Source organism: Monomorium pharaonis, chromosome 5, assembly GCF_013373865.1.
Source record: "Monomorium pharaonis isolate MP-MQ-018 chromosome 5, ASM1337386v2, whole genome shotgun sequence".
Taxonomy (NCBI): domain Eukaryota; kingdom Metazoa; phylum Arthropoda; class Insecta; order Hymenoptera; family Formicidae; genus Monomorium; species Monomorium pharaonis.
Genome location: NC_050471.1, coordinates 18,756,132 through 18,775,903, shown reverse-complemented (window position 1 = coordinate 18,775,903; position 19,772 = coordinate 18,756,132). Strand labels below are relative to the sequence as shown.

The window sequence follows — 19,772 nt, the reverse complement described above, 5'->3', positions numbered from 1 at the left end:
AAGAATCCGCCGCGCTCACGGAAGTCCCGAGTAACTTCCGTGAGATTACAACAGCGCGTTCGGAAGCAGTTCGTATCGCCCTAGAAATAGGTCCTACGCTGCAAAATCAAACCGCAAGGCTACCGCGTTCCGATGTCGAAACGCTTAGCCTCGCGGAAGCTACCGACGCTCGGTCACTGGCCCCCGAAATTGCGCCAGATATCATAATATATAAACGCGACCACGCCGTGACCGAGCCGGAGAGAAACATAACAACGTCCGAGCCGCGTCGCGTACTATACACCTTATCGCGAGTGATACCTAACACCATCACAGCTGATTGTAAGCGCAAGAAACAGAAATAAAGACAACGAACAAGCACGTAAGAAGCGTCTTCTTTTCTTTTATACACCGAGCCGAACCTTCACCCTTTGGGTCCCAACCCTTCAGGCAGAACGATCCCAACTACCGACGGGAAAGAATTCCCAAAACGAGCAAACGCTCACAACACCCCTATCCCTTCCTTCTCAACCATCTTTTCCAGATTGTACTCCCTATACTCAAAGAACTCCTTTCTTTCTTCTTCCCATTCAGTTCCTACTTTCCCATTTCTACTCTTCTCTTTTATTTTTTGTAGGCATTTCTCGCTAACCCACTACCTCTCCCCTTATTTAATCTCTTTTCAAAAGCTCACGTCTTTTCTCCGCTTTTCCTCTCAATATTTCTCTCTGTATCTCCTCTCTAACTGTATACTCCGGTGTCCTGTCCTAAATCCAGCATCCATCTTAAATATATTTCCTCCAACCTTTTCATATTTTCCTTCTCTTCCAATCCCATATCTTTACTTTATAGCTTATTACCGTCCATACTAACCTATCAAATAACTACAGCCTCCTCCCCCAAGAGTGGCACTCGTTTGCCCACGTCAATAATGGCCACGTCAATATTGGCCACATCATTATTGGCCACGCGTAATATTGCCCACGTCAATATTGGCCACGCGTCAATATTGGCTACATCATTATTGGCCATTCGTCAATATTGGCCACATCACTATTGGCCACACGTCAATATTACCGGCAGTGGCTCACTTGGACACAGTGCAGATAGACACGTTGCAAATAGACACAAACTAATGTACACGGTTTATTTGGACACAAAAATTTTGTACACCGTAAAGTTGTACACCGCAAAGTTGTACACCGTATAATTGTACAGGGTGTTGCAATTGATTACACGGCAGTATGCCGGGTTGCCTATCTAATTTGTCGATAAGTACGCGTGCCGATATTATCGATGACTGCGTGGAGAGAGCTGGCTAAGCATGTTGTATGCAGCCCGCAAGTTAAAAGTAATTAATTTGACAACTTTATTATTAACTATCAATTTTGTAACTAGCTACTACTTAACTCTGCAAACATTTATTATATATTATTATAATACATTATTATAATATAATATTATACATTTATTATATACATTCATATACATTTATTTACAACAAATGTTGAAAATGTCCTCCATCGTTCTCCATACAGAACGCTACTCGGCGCATAAAACTTTCACGTACCTTTGATAACATCACAGGTGTTATCGTAGCGCTTACTTGTCGGATACAATTTATAAGGTCTTCTTTAGGCGGTAACATTAAATACGGACAGGAAACAGCGATTGTTTTTCAGATTTTTACACATATCGTCATATACTTTTCTTGTTTTAACCGCCGCGCCGCGAGGCCCCCCTGCGGCGGCGATTGTTTTTCAGATTTTTACACATATCGTCATATATTTTTCTTGTCTCATTTGCCACGCCACGCGCCGCAAAGCCTCCCTGCGATAGCTATTGTTTTACACATATACTTTTCGTGTCTTTCAACCTCAATATTCATAGCAATTCACGGTTCGTGTGATTAAGTATAACCTCCAACAAAACAATAAGAGGAAAGAGAAATGGCTCGATACGAAAACGACGAGCTTATTGATATGATTTTTGTTTACGCGCAGTGTGAACGTAATGAAAGGCAAGATGCAGCACTATATGCAGCGCGTTTTCCTGAAAGACGCCATCCACACTATAGTATTTTCAGTCAAATAAAGCGAAGGATGCGCAATTATGGAACACTGCATGCACCAAAAAATTTTATCAACGTGCGTCATAAAAACGAAGACACTATTAATGCAGTCCGAATGGCAGTGCTTGAAAATCCGCATACAAGCACAAGAGCTATTGCGAAAGATCTAAATATGAATCACACGACAGTTCATCGCATTATAAAAAATAATTTTAAAATGCATCCTTTTCAACGTTACACCACTCAATTATTACGCCATCAAGATTTTCCTCGTAGAAAGGCCTTCTGTAATTGGATATCTGAGCAGGTGAGCGATGTGCATTGAAAATGTTAGAATGAAACGAAAAACTTTAGCTGACAAAAATTATTTATTTTCTGTTTGATATAGATAATGTTGCCAATGATGCATTAAAAAAAAAATTTTTTGGACTGATGAATGCACTTTTCATAGCGATGGAAAAATCAATCGTCATAATGAACACTATTACGCCGTAGAAAATCCGCACTGCCGCAAACAGATACATGTGCAGGAACGGTTCAGTGTTAATTTGTGGATGGGCATCGTCGATGATTATGTCATCGGTCCACATATTTTCGAAGAGGCTATTAATGCGGAAAGTTATACCGCATTTTTGCAAGATAACACCCGAATTACTAGAGGACGTCCCGCTATACATCCGCCAACATATAATATTTCAACAGGATGGTCACCCGGCTCATACATCCTATTTGGCGCGGGCATATTTGAATAGAATATTTCCTAATCGATGGATAGGCATTCAAAGTCCTCTGTTTGAATGGCCTCCGCATTCTCCAGATATGACTCCTATGGACTTTTTTATGTGGGGTTACTTAAAAGAACAAGTATATTCAACATTACCGCGTAATAGAGAAGATCTTATAAATCGCATCCGACAAGCAAGCGCTACGAGAACACCTGCGATGTTATCAAGGGTGCGTGAAAATTTTATGCGTCGAGTAGCATTCTGTATGGAGAACAATAGAGAACATTTTGAACATCTGTTGTAAATGTATATAAATGTATATAATGAATGTATAATATTATATTATAATAATGTATTGTAATAATATATAATAAATGTTTGTAGAGTTAAATAGTAAGTAGTTACAAAGTTGATAGTTAATAATAATATTAATGAATTAATTACTTTTAACTTGCGGGCTGCATACAACATGCTTAGCTAGCTCTCTCCACGCACTCATCGATAATATCGGCACGCCTACTTATCGACAAATTAGATAGGCAACCCGGCATACTGCCGTGTAATTAATTGCAACACCCTGTACATTGTACATTTCTATACCCTTCTGTTTAGGGCACCCGTATCGACGGCGTGAATGCGGGAGGGGGGCTGAAGGTCCCCCTTGCACCCTTCCTCGTGTGTGTAGGGAGAGGGAGCCACGGTTACGGTGTAGAAATGTACGGTGTACCACTTTGCAGTGTACAACTTTACGGTGTACAACTTTGTAGTGTAGAAATGTACGGTGTACATTATTTTATGTCCATTTGCAACGTGTCCATTTACACTGTGTCCAAGTGAAGGCCACTCATATTATCCACGCCACTATTGACCACGCGTCAATATTGCCCACGTCAATATTAATCAATTTTTTAAAATTTGTTTGTAAATTATAAAGTGGGTAATTGTTTAGGGGCCTGTCTTTAAAAATTAATGGCGTGGAAAGTCGCAAACCCATGTGGTGTAGAGAATGCTTCACGCACGCCCGCCCGCCCGCACGCCCGCCCGCACACACGCACACACGCACGCACGCACGCATGCACGAGGGGTGCAAGATATTGGCCACGATCCCGATTGACCAGATAATTGAGCAAAATGTTATCCATAGTCCCTCTATCATTTCGAAAACCTGCTTTGTTGTCTGGTATTATCTTTATTCTTTTTATGTCCTCCTTCAATCTCTCTGCCAGTATCATCGTATACGCTTTGTGTAGAGTGAGTAACTTCAATGTTATTCCCCTATAGTTCTCCACTTTCCATCCCTCATCTTTTTTATTATCAGCATTAATACTCCTTTTTATCTCTGTGGTCATCCTTCTTTCACCCACACTATGTTCAAAAAAATCTCCATCCACTTCTCCAACTTATATATTTCCTTCACTCTCTCCAATTTATATATTTCATTCGGAATTCCGTTTATACCCACAGCTTTTCCATACTTCAACTTCTTCACCATTCTTCTAATTTCTTATTATATCTTCTTCATCCCTTTCCTCTTCCTTCTCTTCCCTGTATCTTCCTCCTTTCCTTCTTACAATCCTTTTTCTACTCCAACACACATAAAATATTTCTTCGACTTTTCAATTTCTATCCTCTCGTTCACTCTCTTTTTCCTCCTCTCTCTATTTGTTATCTTCCATACTTCGCCCTCCGTCTTTGCCTCTTCCGATTTTTTGTCTCAATTTCCTATTTACTTCTTTCTTCTTCTTTCACATAACTTTTTATATTTCTTTTTCTTTTCTAAATAATTTACCCTCTCCCCTCCTCCTTTTCTCCATTTTCTTAATTCTTCCTTCACCTGTCTTCTTCCACCCATACTTCTTATCCCACTCCTACATACTATTTCTTCTTTCTATCTCCGCACTTTTCTTTGCTTCTCTTAATCTGTTTTCTATCTTCTCCCATTCCTTGTTTATCCACATTCTTTCCCTCCATACCCCCTCCAGCTCCCTTTAAACCTCTCTTTTTTGTCCTAAATACCCCTTACATTCCCACTTCCTATTCTTCTCTCTTTCCCCTCTCTCCCCTCTCTTTATCGCCACTTCCACTGAATGGTGATCCGAGACTATATTCTATCCCTATTAATCTTTTTATCAACTCTCGTTTCTCACCCTCCTAATACATAATCAATCACTGTGCTTCCTCTCCATCCTGAGTATGTACACTCCCCTTCATCGTTCCCCTCCAAACTATTGTTGAAAATCTCCCACCCACATTCTCCGATCATCTCTAACAGCCTCCTTCCTCCATTATCTATCTTGTCATCCTTAGACGTTCTCCCTCTTTCTTCCTCCTCTCCCTCTTCCTCTATCTCCTTTATTTTTCTTCCTCCCTTTTTTTCCGTCTTGGCATCAAAACATTACCCCTTATTAATACTTTAATCTTTCAATTGTTTGCATCCATCATCTGTCTTACTTGCATTGTACCTTCTCTTCTATTTTTCACGTTTCTTTCCCTATTTTAACCTTAACTGATATCAACCCTCTCTTAAATTTTGTTTTTTTAGTCCCTTTTTTATTCCTACTATTATGCATCCCATCCTTCTGCACAGGTTCCCATCTTGACGTGGTAGGGGCAATAGCTGTATCAAGGACACTCACTTAGGAGTGCATCTGGGGACAGTCAGTTAATAGAAACCTTTGAAGCCAAAGTGTAAGCAACCGTGCCGAGGATTGCGTGACGTAGGGGAAACTGCGTCGTTAACGGTGCCTCCTAAATACCGGGCAACCTACAGAAGTATGAAGTCAAGCCTAGCGCAATCGCGTCTCTGCCCGGGTGGAAACGCTTCATCGCGGTGCTCCTAGAACCAAAATGTATACTGGAATAAATAAAAATAAAAATTTTAACAAAGCGCTCGAGGGAATAGCTACGCTAAGTAACAAAATCCTCGAAAAGCAAGACGCACGGTCTGCCACGAAGATCCCAGTCAGATATAACGGAGCTGCTAGGCGACGCAATAAAAAACAGATACTGTAGGCAAAACTGGTGGGGACCTCAAAGCTCACACCAAAACTAAATCCGGCTAAAAGTTCTTCGTTGAAAGGTGGGGAGCAGGCTTTGACGGAGGCAACCAAACGCCCTCGCCATTAGCCGAACACACCCAGCCTCACAACGAACAAGCAACCAGAAAAGAGACCTAAGGTCACAGACCAAAAAACCTTCTCTGAAATAGTTTCAGGAATTGTCAAGATGATGATCATCCTGGTCGACTACCCGAACAGACAACTAGGAAACAAAGAAGCTGAACAGTTCAAGGAAGTAATAGGAGACCGTATCCTTAGATTAACCAAGAACATTAAGGCCTTCACCTTCAAGGGCACTTCAGAAAGAGGCGAGGCAGTTGTTTTAAATTGCACCAATAAACAATCCGGTGGGTGACCAAGAAGTCTAACATCGGAAATTATTCTTAAAAGTGAGGTTTCCCTGCGGGCGATGCAGATCGATGAGCTGCCCAAACGCCATCGAGTCGTGATGAACGTAGATAACCCCAAAAAATCTATCAATCAGATTCTTGACAACTGAAATCCGGGAGTAGAAAACGATTGGGTAGTCGCGAAGGGCAGCGAATAGAAGGATGCCAAGAACACTCACCTTGCTGTGCTTATAAAGGAGAGGAGACTTAAGGCGCTCGAAGCCCTCAGTTTCAAGCCTTTCTGCAGGCTAGGTCAGGCAACCGTGGGATTGGTTGGCGGAGAGCGCAAAGAAAAAAAAAGAAAAAGAAAAGTGATGAGCTCGGGCCTGTTTAAAAAGAACGGGCTCCACGATTTATTTCAATTAGATTAACCTGCATCATAGCCAAAGCGCCTCGACAATTCTAGTTCAAAAAATGGCTGAGATGCAGATAGAAAAGTAGCAAAAAAAAAATATTTGTGCGTGTTTAAAGTTCGAGCCCTTATCGCAAGACCCAGGCTCGAGCTCTAAACGTAAGTTTTCGCTATTTCATCTCGCGCGTTGTCGACGTGCCGTGTCGACGGATTTCGGCGATGGGCAAGCCTAACACAACAATCATTCGCTTCCGGCATGAACCAAGACTCTATGAATCCGTACGTATCATTCGAGGACCGTGTGATTTTCCTCGTTTAGGGATCGCACTACGTTTCGGCGCGATCGCCGACCGTCAGTCTTGCGCCTGCTCTTGCCCGCTAAGCAACTCTCAATTCTCTTTCGGCTTTTCGCATTCTCTAAAAAACGTTCGCTACTCGACGGCATCCCTCGGCTCGATTATCGAACTCGAATTCAATTAACTTTGATTTAAGATCTCTTTCTATTGTATTGTGGAAGTGTCGCGGATCGCGAGTGCGCAGTGTGTGGTGCGACTTTACGGAAAGCGACAGTGATCTCGCGTTTGCGATCGAACATCTGCCTCGCGATCAGTCTTTCGGTCTCGTTTGCGCTCAAGATTTCCGTCCCGTTAGGGCGTCTTGACATGCGCCCAGCAAGATTTCCGTCGCGACGAAAATAGGCAGGAACCAAGCGTTCGAACAAAAGATTTCCGGCTATCTGAGACGATCTGTCGCTCCCGAGCGTCATCGCGATCCGTGACCCGGTCACTAATAGTACAGCTTTACATTGACATTTTTTTTTGTTATTGCCAATAAAGTGTGTGACTGTGAATTAAATAAACATTTTCGAAGTGGTCTACATTTCCTTGGGCTCATTCTTTCCTCCAGCGAGTTTCCGGACTCGCGCTACCAGCACTCCCCGTTCAATTCTGAGTGGTTCCGGCATCAAACGCGAGCGTACGCCGTCGGCAACGCACTCGCGCGCTCAATGCGCAAAAAATAATCCAAGAAGCATAGTTGACCAGGGACAAGATTAGAGAACTAAGTAGCTGTGGTAAGATTTACTAAGTCAACGCGCAGTGATACCAAATAAGAAATCGTGTTTCATAATTGTCTACCTTTTTTTGCCTTCAATTTTTAATAATTTTTTAAATTAAAGCTTTTTTTAATTGCTAACAAAATTATCAAAGCCGATTTTTTAATTTGGTTTTTTTTTTCAAAATGATGGCTACAGCCATTGCAATACAGCAGCTAAAAAATTAAAATCGATTTATAATAAATTGTGTACATGCATGTTTGGTGTTGCAGATTATAAATCTAATATTAAAATTACAAAATTATATAATAAATTAAATGTAGCTGCAATAAACAAGAAAAATATTATAAATATAAATAAATAATAAATAAATCGATAGATAGATAATAAGCGGTGTTACTTTCACGTTTCGTCTAATAATTGTAATGTTTCAGTGTTTCTATAGCTCTTTCCATTTAGATAAAATGTATATTTTTAAGCTTAAAAGAACGATAAAAACCATAAAAATAATTTAATTGTTTAATAACATTTCATCAGCAAACTTTTATGTATATTTTCTATGTCTTAATGCTGCATCACATTTCCATTTTGTTACTAAAAAAACGGAATCAATTTAATTTTCAATTTTCCAGGTGACGTATTACATCCTCCATTAAAAAAAAGGCCAAATTAAAAAATCGTATTCAATCGTATTCACTTTGTTGGCAATTAAATAATTACTTTAATTTAATTTACAAAAGCATTAAAATCCATTAAGAATTTGTTAAGTATTGTGGAGGCTATGACCATTAACAGTTGACAGCCGCACACGTTCTTGAATTTGGTTTTGTCTGAATTTGACTTCAGACAAATTAAGTCATTTTCTTTCGCCGACAGATGTCGCATTATAAATTTGCTCTAATTAAAAAGATCTCTGGAACTGTATATAAGAAGGGACAATTCAACGCCTTTTTGCTCATTGAATGCAGTACTGGTTCTCCAAGCAAGTGTAGTACATGCCTCCCTTCTTGAGTGGATATCTCCAGATGTCGGAACGCTGCACGAAATATTTTCCCTGGAAGCTGATTCCAATCGACTTTCCATCGCCGAAGTATTACGTCGATGCCTACACGCAAACTCACTGCAAGACATCAACGCAGACAGAACTTCTGGATTGTTCAGAAGAAGAGACGAACGAAGAAAAATACGGATCAATTCGTAATCAATGGTCACTCCAACTAAACCTCACATTTCCTATAGGGAGAGGAAAATATAAGAAAGATTTTTGTTTGCGCCGAAAGACGCACTAAACTAATTAAAAGTTAATTGCAGAGAAAGAAATAAAGATATTCTTGAAAGACAAAGACCACAATCTCTAATTTTTGACGAGGCGGTACTCCACAAGTATTATATTTAACGAGGCCTGGTTTTACGAACTACGCCCTTATCTTCGCTTTAGTTCGAGTCGCGCAAGGACCGCGATGTGCGGTATAGAGAAAAAGGGAGATCAGACTGTCGAACGACGTCGACTACGTGGCACAAGCTCCAGAGAGCAAATCTTCCTACCTTCTGAACGAAGAGTTGCTTTTAAAGTAATTCGCGATATTGTGAGTGCAAGTAAAACTGTACTGCTAAAGTTCACTGGTGATTCCAGTTATATTACTTTTCATTTAAAACGCGGAGTAATCCTCCTATCGTACGATCAAATAAGCTCTGGCGTCATTCGGAGTAACGAATCGAAAACGTTGCGCCAGTAGTGTCTTAACGTGGTCGTACTGTTAAATAAAGATTTACAAAATTAATCATCGAACCTATATTTGAGTAATAAAACACTTCCATCGTATACGACTTAGGCACGTGATCCTAACGTGCGAGATATTCGTAGTGCTTGCTTGCGCAACGAAAATCAATAGACGAATTATCAAACAGAATTTAAAAAACTGTAGACAATTATAAAACACGATTTCTCATTTTGGCGCCATTAGGCAACGGTAAGGACAAATTGAGGACACGTTACCGTAAGCGGAGTAGAAGTTTCTCTACTAACAGAGTTCAGCAACAGAGACCTCACGGCCATCTCGCTGAACATCAAAAGACAGGACGGTAAAGACCTGGACCCGGTCGTGAGGTCTGTCTACGTGCCCTACGATTGAGCTGTCGTACAGTCGTTCAAAAACGTGATACTTTTCCAGCTAGCCAGGCCTGTTAAAATCACATATCGTGAAAGCTTTACAGCAAGGATTGTTTCAATTATGACAACAATTTTATGACAAGTAATTGTCTGTTGCTTTGTTTTCTAAAAGTTTCAAGCAAATTTACGGCAAAAGTTTTCATCACACGATGCTGCAAATAACAGAGAAAGACTTGTACATAAATATTACGTATAGAAATTACAAGATTTGTTCCAACACGATAAAATGCAAAATTTAAGCAAATAACAGAGCAAACCTTGCTACACGACATGACAATAAATTTATGGCAGAAACAGGAAATCTTGTTAAGCACAGAATAACGGCAAATTAGTAGCAAGAACAAAATAAAACTTGCCGAGCATACTTTCGCAACAAAATTGCGACAAGGTGTGTCCGTAAACAGCTTAGTTTTTGTTGTCAAGGCTTGTCGCAAATAGTATGACGCACATTTTATGCAAATAACAGGGTTGCATTATCGGGTTTTAAACTTTATTTCTGACTTTACTATTTATCTCGAGATGGCGCATTTCTCGTGAAAAAGATTTACCTACTGGATTAATAAAAGGGGCTCGTCGAGAACAGAGAACCAAGTACGATTGCACCATTCACATTTGATATTGGACTAATCAGTCTAATATTTCAGTCTAATAATCATTTTTGTTGATCTAAATTTCGACAATATTTGTCCTGTTCTTGCCATAAATTTGCTATCATATTGTGCATAGCAAGGTTTACCTTGTTTTTGCCACAAATTTGCTATCATGCTATGTACAGCAAGGTTTGCTCTATTCTTGCCACAAATTTGCTATCATATTGTGTACAGCAAGGTTTGCCTTGTTCTTGCTGCAAATTTGTTGTTATGCTTTACTAGTAAATTTTAGCCTGTTATTTGCATAAAATATGCGTCATACTATTTACAACAAGCCTTGCCAGCAAAAGCTAAGCTTAATGCGGACACACCTTGTCGTAATTTTGTTGCAAAGGTTTGCTCGAGTTTGCGGCAAACTTCGCGCAAAGTTTTCGTCATTTTGCTAGCTGGGTTGGACAAAAATCTGCTGTCTCCACAATTTTTAAGCAATTTGAATCCAAAAACTCTGGAAATACTTGTAAAGGATCCGGCTTTGACGTACAACTGTGAAAAATTTGATATACGACCAGGGTAATTTAAGAAAAACATCCAAAGATGCGGAAAATTTTTGGAATTAAACTGGAGATTCACAAGCATAATTCTGTGGTTGCAGGATTCTTTCATTGATCAATAATCGATAAATATTGATGAATAGAGGTTTTTTAAGTCGCTGATTATAAATCTACTATCCAAATCTCAAAATTCAAAATGGCGGATCCTAAATGGCAGACGGTTATAACGGAAAAAATATTAAAATCTCTCGAAAATTAGATGGGGATTTTTTGGGTCGCTGATTCCGGATCAGCTATCAGATTCTAAAGATTAAAGTTAATGGTACTACCAAAGATTTATGAACTGATGGTTCGGTATATAAGGTGTAACATCCCGAATCTTGGAAAGGCGAAGGTGATCCAAGATTACCGATTGTTATGACAGCATTTATTATCCCTTTCAATGACTGACAGCCAAATTGAAAATGCTATTCTGAGTATTAAAAGGATGATGACGAGTTTGTTAACCTTCGAAAGAACTGGATACCAAATTCAATAAGAACTATCAGAATCATCGTCCGCCATATTGGATCTGCCATTTTGAATTCTGAGACTTTGATAGTAGATTTATAATCAGCGACTTAAAAAAACCCATTCATCAATATTTATCGATTATTGATCACTGAAAGAATCCTGCAATCACAGAATTAAGCTTGTAAATCTCCAGTTTAATTCCAAAAATTTTCCGCACCTTTCGATGTTTTTCTTAAATTACCCTGGTCGTATATCGAATTTTTCGCAGTTGTATATCAAAGATGGATCCTTTACAAGTATTTTCAGAGTTTTTAGATTCAAATTGGTTAAAAATTGTAGAGTCAGCAAATTTTTGTCCAAAGTATCATGTTTTCGGACCACTGTGTGCCGCCGCAAAACGAGGTGAAGCAGCTTGCTGCCTTCGTGAAGGACAGAAGGTTGGAACTGCTCCTAGGTTGCAATCTCAACTCCCACCATTTGGTGTAGGGCACCATAGAGAATAACTCAAGGGGCGAAAGCCTTCTCAAATTCATAACGGGTAGCAAAATGCACATCCTAAAAAGAGGAAAGAAACCTATTTTTATGGACTCAAGAAGACAGGAAATAATAGACATCACGGTCTGTTTCGGTGGGGAGGGGGTGATAGATATGGTGAAAAACTAGAGGGTCTCAAATGAGCCCTCAGGGTTGGATCACAGATTCACTATATCCTGGGACAATTCAATATCAAAGAAATCTGGGTTAGAAATTCCAGACACAAAAATTGAGATAACTTCAGAACGGACTTTAAGAAACAACTTCAAAAAACATCTAAAAATTTTATAATATAAAAGAATTGGATTTGGAGGCGTTCCTTATAAGCGATGCGATAAGGGACTTCATCTAATTCAAATGTAAATCTAAACAGAAGAGGACCAAAGCCCAAACTCCGTGGTGGAGTGCAGAGTTCAGGGCAAAAACCAGACAACTCTTCAACAAAACCAGAAAGGTCAAAAGTGTGCAGGCGTGGAATTCATATAAAAAATCCTAACAATTACAAAAAATAAATTGCGAAAGCAAAAGTAACCTGAAAGACTTTCTGTGAAAGCGTAGAAAGCCAGAGGCGGTCAGGCTGCACAAAATCCTCAGCACAGAGAAGGCTGCAGGTTGGAGCTGTTTGAAGCTATCTGACAATACTTACACAAAATCATTGGAAAAGATTCTGAATCACCTTATAGAAAGTCATTTCCCGGAATTCAGAGAAGTTTCCACGAGAGAACAATTTGCACTAAGATTCAAAGGGCTCAAAGCCTAGGACCTGGCGACAAAAATCATTCAACCTGGGGGGTAAAATAGGCACTCTATTAAGACACCTTCAAGACACCTAGACGGCATCTATCCGGTAGCAAAGACTAAACGAGTTGTCCGCTGACAAAAACGTTCAGGGCTAGTATTGTATAAAACATATTTAAAAAATTTGGACAGGTAAAAGGGTGGTTTTCATTTCAAAGCCAGAATAAAATAGCCACATCCTTGCCAAGAATTTTAAGCCTATCAGTCCCACCTCCTTTCTTCTGAAGACTTCAAAAAGACTGGTTAACAGATACCTAAAGTCTATCCCTTTCTCGGTGAAATCTCTGGCAGCCTCGCAGTATGTCTATAAGGAAAAAAGGCTCACAAAAACCGCACTACACCATTTGGTGATGCATGGAGACTCAGCTAGCGGCCAGGGAATACGCTTTAGAATGTTTTATGGACATCGAGAGAGCTTATGATAGCACCTCGGAAAAAGCCATAAGTGAGCCATAAATAGCGGAGTACCGGCGGCAATCGTGGAATAAACATGCTGAAGAGCAGGAAACTGACTATCAGTTATGAAAACAAAACTCTGAAGAGCCAACTGGGAATTATCTGCAAGGTGGCGTTTTGTCGCCTACTTTAAAATGCTAGTAGTAGACAAATTCTTAAAATTATTTAAAGAAAAAAGTTTCTGGATACGGCTACGCGGATGACGTGGCCGTGGTGATTAAAAGCAACTTCCTAAAAACTCTCAAAGAGCGCAAGCAAAGACCCCTGAGAAATATAAAGACATGGTGCAAAAAGAAGGGTTTGAAAGTGTACTCTCTCAAAACCGTTGCCCAAATCCCTGGTTTGGAGTATGGTAAAAATCGCTGCCACTTAATCAATTTCGGTTATCGGCTCGAGAAGAGGGCGGAAGATTACACCATTGTGTAATTCGGTCAGTAGTACGGAATTTTGCTTAGGCAATAGGTGCTGGCTAAGGAGCGTTTCGCTAATTTTTCGGGCGGATTGCGCGGTACACCGCGCAATGCGCTCGATGCTGGTGCAGTTGACCGACTTATGTCATCGCGATGCTGACACCTTTTATCTGTATGTCACTCATAACAAAACCAAGGTAGTGGTCTTTACCAGAACATATAAGCCAGTACAAAATCGCTAAGGTTATTAGGAAAGGAGTTAGATTACGCACGTACGGTTAAATATCTTTAAGTCTTAATTAACTCCAAGTTTAGTTAAAAACAGAATTTCTTGGAAAAAAGATCAATTCTACACGTCCATGTGGGCGTGTAGAAGAGCCATAAGCAGATCCTGGGGTCTTAAACCCGGGATTGCCTTGTGGCTACACAAAGTAGTACTAATACTAAGAATCATTTATGTCATCCACGCTGTCGTGTGGTGGCCATGAAATCTATACCGGCAAAAGCGTTGGAAACAACCCTTTGTATATACCTTCAAAATCTCACCATTATGGGAGTGGTACAATGCAGCATACAAGCTAGGGTGTCAGGGAAAATGGAGGAATACTAGACTGGGACATATCAGACTCAGAATCTGAACTTCAGATAGTTGTACTCCCATCCTTTTGCCTTAACAGAAGACAAAACCTTAAAAAATTTTCGACTAACTAAGAGTTTTAAGACACTCATTCCAAAAAGAAAAGACTAGCTAAAGTCAGGATTGATCGCAAACCCCAATATAAACTACTGGTTTACAGACGGCTTGAGGTAAAATGATTGCTTTAAGTTGGGAATATATAAGCCGAGTGAAAACTACAGAGGGAGCATCTCTCCGCGCAATGTGGCTACGGTATTTTAAACGGAAGTAGTGGCGATACAAAGATGCGCTCAACTTCTTACTGTTAGAGCAATAACCAATAATAAAATCATTATCTGCACTAATAAAAAAGCAGTCAACGCTGGCAATGCCCCTCCACTGAATCTTCAATGGTCTGGGACTGTATAACAGCACTCAAGAAGCTATGCACATCGAACAAGGTAACTTTAGCATGGGTACTGGAACACCAAGATGTAAGAGGCATTGTGCTAGCGGATTGCTTGGCCAAAAAGGGACCAAAGAAAGATAGCTTGAAACGGGCAATGGCGTTCCTTTGCCACTAGTAAAGCTACCATCAGAAAGCTGATGGACAAAGAGCATCTATCTAGATGGAACAAATGCTTAGGCTGCTGCTGGTCAAAACTCCTGATAGAGAGACCGACGGACAGCAGAGCAACAGAACTCGCAGCAATGAGCAGACAGCAAGTCGGAATACGATAGGATTCCTAACGGGCACGTGTTTCTAAAAGCCCACTTGCTTAAGTTAAAAATAGCAGACGACGATATGTGTCCCTTGTGCGGACAAAGTGGGAAAGACAGTGTGCACATCCTATCCCACAACCCTGCTCTGACTTGAAAAAGATACTCGATCTGAGGACGGGCTTTCGTGTAACCTGAGGATCTTACTAAGAGATGCCTACATTTGCTAACTTTACTTTTGAATGACCTAAATGCATTCAAAAAGGGAAGTGAAAAAACAAAAACCGTGTTTCGTTTTTGGGTAAATGGGCCTTAGTTTCTGAGAAAATTGCATTTAAATACGTGTATTTATGGTCGATAAGATAAGTACAATGGAGAGCCACTTCTCAGCATGAAGTGCGGTGGCAACGTGATAAGTGCACGCCTAACGCTTTGTTTCTATTTGTGTGAACTGGGTTCAAGACCAGTTGTGACTAATTTTTTTTAAGTCCGTATCTCAATTAAGTATATTTTTTTTATAAAAAAATAAATTTAATTGGGATACAAAGACCTTTTTGGTGGTTTTAATAAGTTCCTATAATATAATTATTGGTCTCCAATACGTGATCTCCAATAAAAGGTTAGTATTAAAAACCTAAGTCTATAATACACAAAAATGTGTGATAATGGATCCTAGATCTAAAAAACTTTAAGAACCAAACTGGCCCTACCCTTTATATCAATATCAGCCTATTTATCTATCAATCAATCTATCAATCTATTTATCTATCATAACTCCAGGTGGCGCTCCCACTTCACATTATCCCTCCTGGGATGGTCCTACCCTTCCTATTTCTCCTCCTAGTCCATTGGACCTCCCACTTGTAGCCTTTTAGCACCTCTGTCCTTTACTTTTTCCCACACTTTTCTATCCATCCCCGTTTCTATTAAAAACATCACCCCTATTACTTTAAGCCCACCCAAAATTCCCTATCCCTATTTCCCAGTTCTAAAAGCCATATTCCAAAAAGTTCTTTCCTCCTTCTCTTCCGTCATATTCACCATTCTTAGCTCTCCTTTCTCATTGTTGAGCACCTCTTCTTCGTTCCATTTCCACCATTTTTCTTCTATTCTAATTTTTCGATAACGCCCAGCCACACTTTGTTTTCCTTCTTTTCTTCTATCCTTGCGATTCTTTCCAACCTCCATCTCATTTTTCTTTCTTTCCACGTCCAATCTTCCAGGAATTTTTCCTCTCTACCCTTCAAGTTCCTTTTTTTAGTCCACACCTCTCTTTTTTGCTCCTCGTCTTCAAGTCTCCCATACCATTTTCCTCCTTTTACTCACCTATCCTATTCTTTTTATCCTTTTCACTATAACTTCCGCTCCTATTCCTCTAAACATTTCCTTTACTGTTTCTTTTCTTTTACCTTTTTTCATTGTCATCCCTTTATTCGTTGATTCCTTTAATTATTATATTTCTCCTTCTTTCCTTTGTCTTTCGTTTCCATCTTCTTCTCCAACTCCTTAACCCTTTGCTCCCATTCAATCATTCCCCCCTTTCCTTTATTCGCCTTATTTATACTTAATTCAACTTTCTCCATCCTTTTTTTTTAACTCATCCTATGTATCTAAAATACACTCTTTCTTTTCGCTTCCCATCTTCTTACTCTCCAGTTAAATTCTCTAAGTTTCTCATTCAATTCCTTTATTTCCTCTCTCATTTTTTCTGTGCTCTTTAACCATCCCTTTATCTCTTCCCCCATTTCGTCCTTTATGTGTTTTAATCTCTCTATCTCTATTTTCTAATCCTTTAACATATCCTCAAAACCACTTCCTTCCTCTTTTGTTGGCAATCTGGCCGTTCTCTTGCTTCTCCTAAAACCCCCCTTTTTCTTCAAAATCCTATTTATAAACTTATCCATCAAGGTACAGTTGTCGCGTACAACTCTCTCAAATCTCTTCATTTTATTCGTCGCCCTTTCTACACTTGCCTTATCGATTTCCTACCTCTTAACTAAAACTCTAGGTGGCGCTTCCATTTCACGTTATCCCACTCTTTCCTTTCTATACTATCTACTCCTAGACTAAACTCGGCTGTTAATTGCCCCCTATCCCTTTTCCCCCTTTTACTTCCTTCACCTACCAGTCCCTCACAGCCCACACACTTGACCACCCTTTACTTTTTTATCAACTTCTTATCTCACTCCAAATATCCTCGAGAACCGACACGTATTCCACTCTGCTGCACCGAAAACGGAAGTCGGTCGACAACTTAAATACACTGGCGATCAAAATTATCGCATGTGTAAATTTATGCAAAATTTTGCATAATTTTAAATAAGTATAACTCCGTCAAAAATAATCGCAATTAAAAATTTAATTATTTAGTTTAGGGGACACCGCGCCTTGACCTTGACATATGTTATCAAGAACATGACCTTGAGTAACTTTTCCTTATAACTTAATCGGCGGTCATTGTTCGTTAAAGTTATTAACAAAAAAAGTTTTAAAAATATTTATGTAGAATAGAACACACACACACACACACACACACACACACACACACACACACACACACACACACACACACAAATATACACGAACACACACGAACACACACACACACACACACACACACAAACAAACAAACAAACACGAACCACACGAACACACACACACACACACACACACACAAACAACAAACAAACACACACGAACACACACACACACACACACACACACACAAACAACAAACAAACACACACGAACACACACACACACACGAACATACACACACACACACACACGAACACGCACCCTCCCCCCTCCACACACACAATGCGCAAAATCCGACCAACAACCTCCTCGTGATGTGGATCGGGTAATGCTAATGCTGGCGATAATGGGCACAAAAATGTATAAGAAACTTAAATACGCTATAACTCCTCCCCCCAAAATCGTATTGACCTTAAAATTTTTTATAATTTGCAGAAAAGTTTAAATTTTATAATTATGATATTGGTGAAAAAATTCATTCTACCCCGTGGAGTGCGTCAAACTATGCAATTTTTTAAAAACGAAACAGGTCCTTACTTTTGAAAGGGCGGCGAAATAGGAAAAAGAAAAATTTTTAATGTCACAAATGCTTTTTAATGTAGGGGCTTTAAGCTTCAAAATGACAAAAATTTTTTAATTACAATCATTTTTGACGGAGTTATGCTTATTTGAAATCATGCGAAATTTTGCATAAATTTACGTATGCGATAATTTCGATCGCCAGTGTAATTTGTTTATATATTACATCTGTGAAAACTGTAAAAAGTGAAAATTTTATAAAATATTAAAGTGTGTCCTCACATTATTGACAATATAAATGCCACGGCCTCGTGAGCTAGCTTTAGGTTTGACGATCCATGGTCCTCTATATCGCAAATGGGCTGAAATTAATTCTTTTGCTTCGGTAGGCAGTAAAAATGTCTGAGGTATAAAATCATTATTTCGAAGACCTTTACTCCTCTGCATAGCTTCGATATTTTTGTAAAGGCGGTCCTTACGGGTGATCTCATAAGATCTGAAAAATAGATTTTTAAAGAGACTTGAAATAATATCTATTTAAATAGAATTTTGATTAATTCTCTTCAAAGATTTTTAATACATATTTTTTTCAAAAAGGTTTTTTACTTTGTCACATTGCTTTTTTAAAATTTTTTAGGAAAAGTGGTAAATATGTGCAAATCGAGTATTCGTAAAATCCAATCCAATCAAATAAAATCTTTGATTTGAATACAAAGTGAAACTAAATTTTCTCGGATTTATATTATACATTAATTTAAATGTAATAAAGTATTTTCAATGTCGTTGCAAATTTTTTTTCAGACAAAAAATAAATTGCAAAAATTTTTAAAAATAATTGTAAAAAATAATGTGTCGTAAGTAAAAATTTATAATAGACACTGTGAGGAGGTAAGGTTGCGTCTCCCCGGCGCAGTGGGAAAAAACGAGACGTTAGGCGACAAAAATCTGTAACTGCGTCAATTTTCAATCAAAATCATTAAAACTTGATATCTTACAAGTTTTTTGGTCGCTAAATCTGAATCCATTGCCAAAAATTAAAAATTTGATATAGCAAATCCACTATTACAAAAGTGCTGCTGAAATGGTTTCGGGCTACATTATATCCTCTGAAAATTAAAAATTCACTAGTATGACATAGCATATGACTCTGAACACCACAATTTAAGATCTGCACATCTCATAATCCTAAATGCTATAATCTTCAAATTCTATGAACCTTGAATTCCATAACCCAAAACTCAATAAACTTAGACTTCATAATTACAAATTCCATGAAACAGAATCATATAAAAACTTTACAATGTTGAACCACATATTTATACTTCATAAGGTAAGTTATAACCATAAAACTCATAAAATAAATAAGTGTAAATTTTCGGTCGCACGCAAGTTGAGAGTCGTGTGTGCGACCGAAGTTGCAAAGAGACCATCTTGATGCTGGCGGGGAACGCGGCCGTGTTTTGTTTTCCGATCTTTATTTTTCCTCGGCTTCGCGACAAAACGTTGCGAGAACATTCTAGCGTATTCTCAAGAATACATGAGAAACGTTTTTAGTCCCAACAAGTTATTATTATATTCAATAAAAAATGTCAATATTCACGATTAAATCAAGTCAGTTATGTGAATGGATTTGGACCACAAAAATATGAAACAATCGAATTTGGAAGTCATTATGAAAATGATTAAAAAAACATTCCAATACGATGTAGAACAATTGAAACAACTTTG

The 19,772-nt window shown here is 39.0% G+C and overlaps 1 protein-coding gene across 3 annotated transcripts in view; it reads right to left on the bottom strand.

Annotated features, from left to right (window-relative positions):
• LOC105830827 (tubulin polyglutamylase TTLL5) overlaps window positions 1-19,772 on the bottom strand; it is a 239,101-nt gene that overhangs the window by 109,102 nt on the left and 110,227 nt on the right. For 2 of the 3 annotated variants that reach the window (XM_036286732.1, XM_036286733.1), the window contains one exon: window positions 18,327-18,540. The exons of the other annotated variant lie outside the window; for it this stretch is intronic. In XM_036286732.1, coding sequence (XP_036142625.1) covers window positions 18,327-18,540 — 214 coding nt within the window. The remainder of the gene's footprint in view (window positions 1-18,326; window positions 18,541-19,772) is intronic. 3 annotated transcript variants of the gene reach the window in all.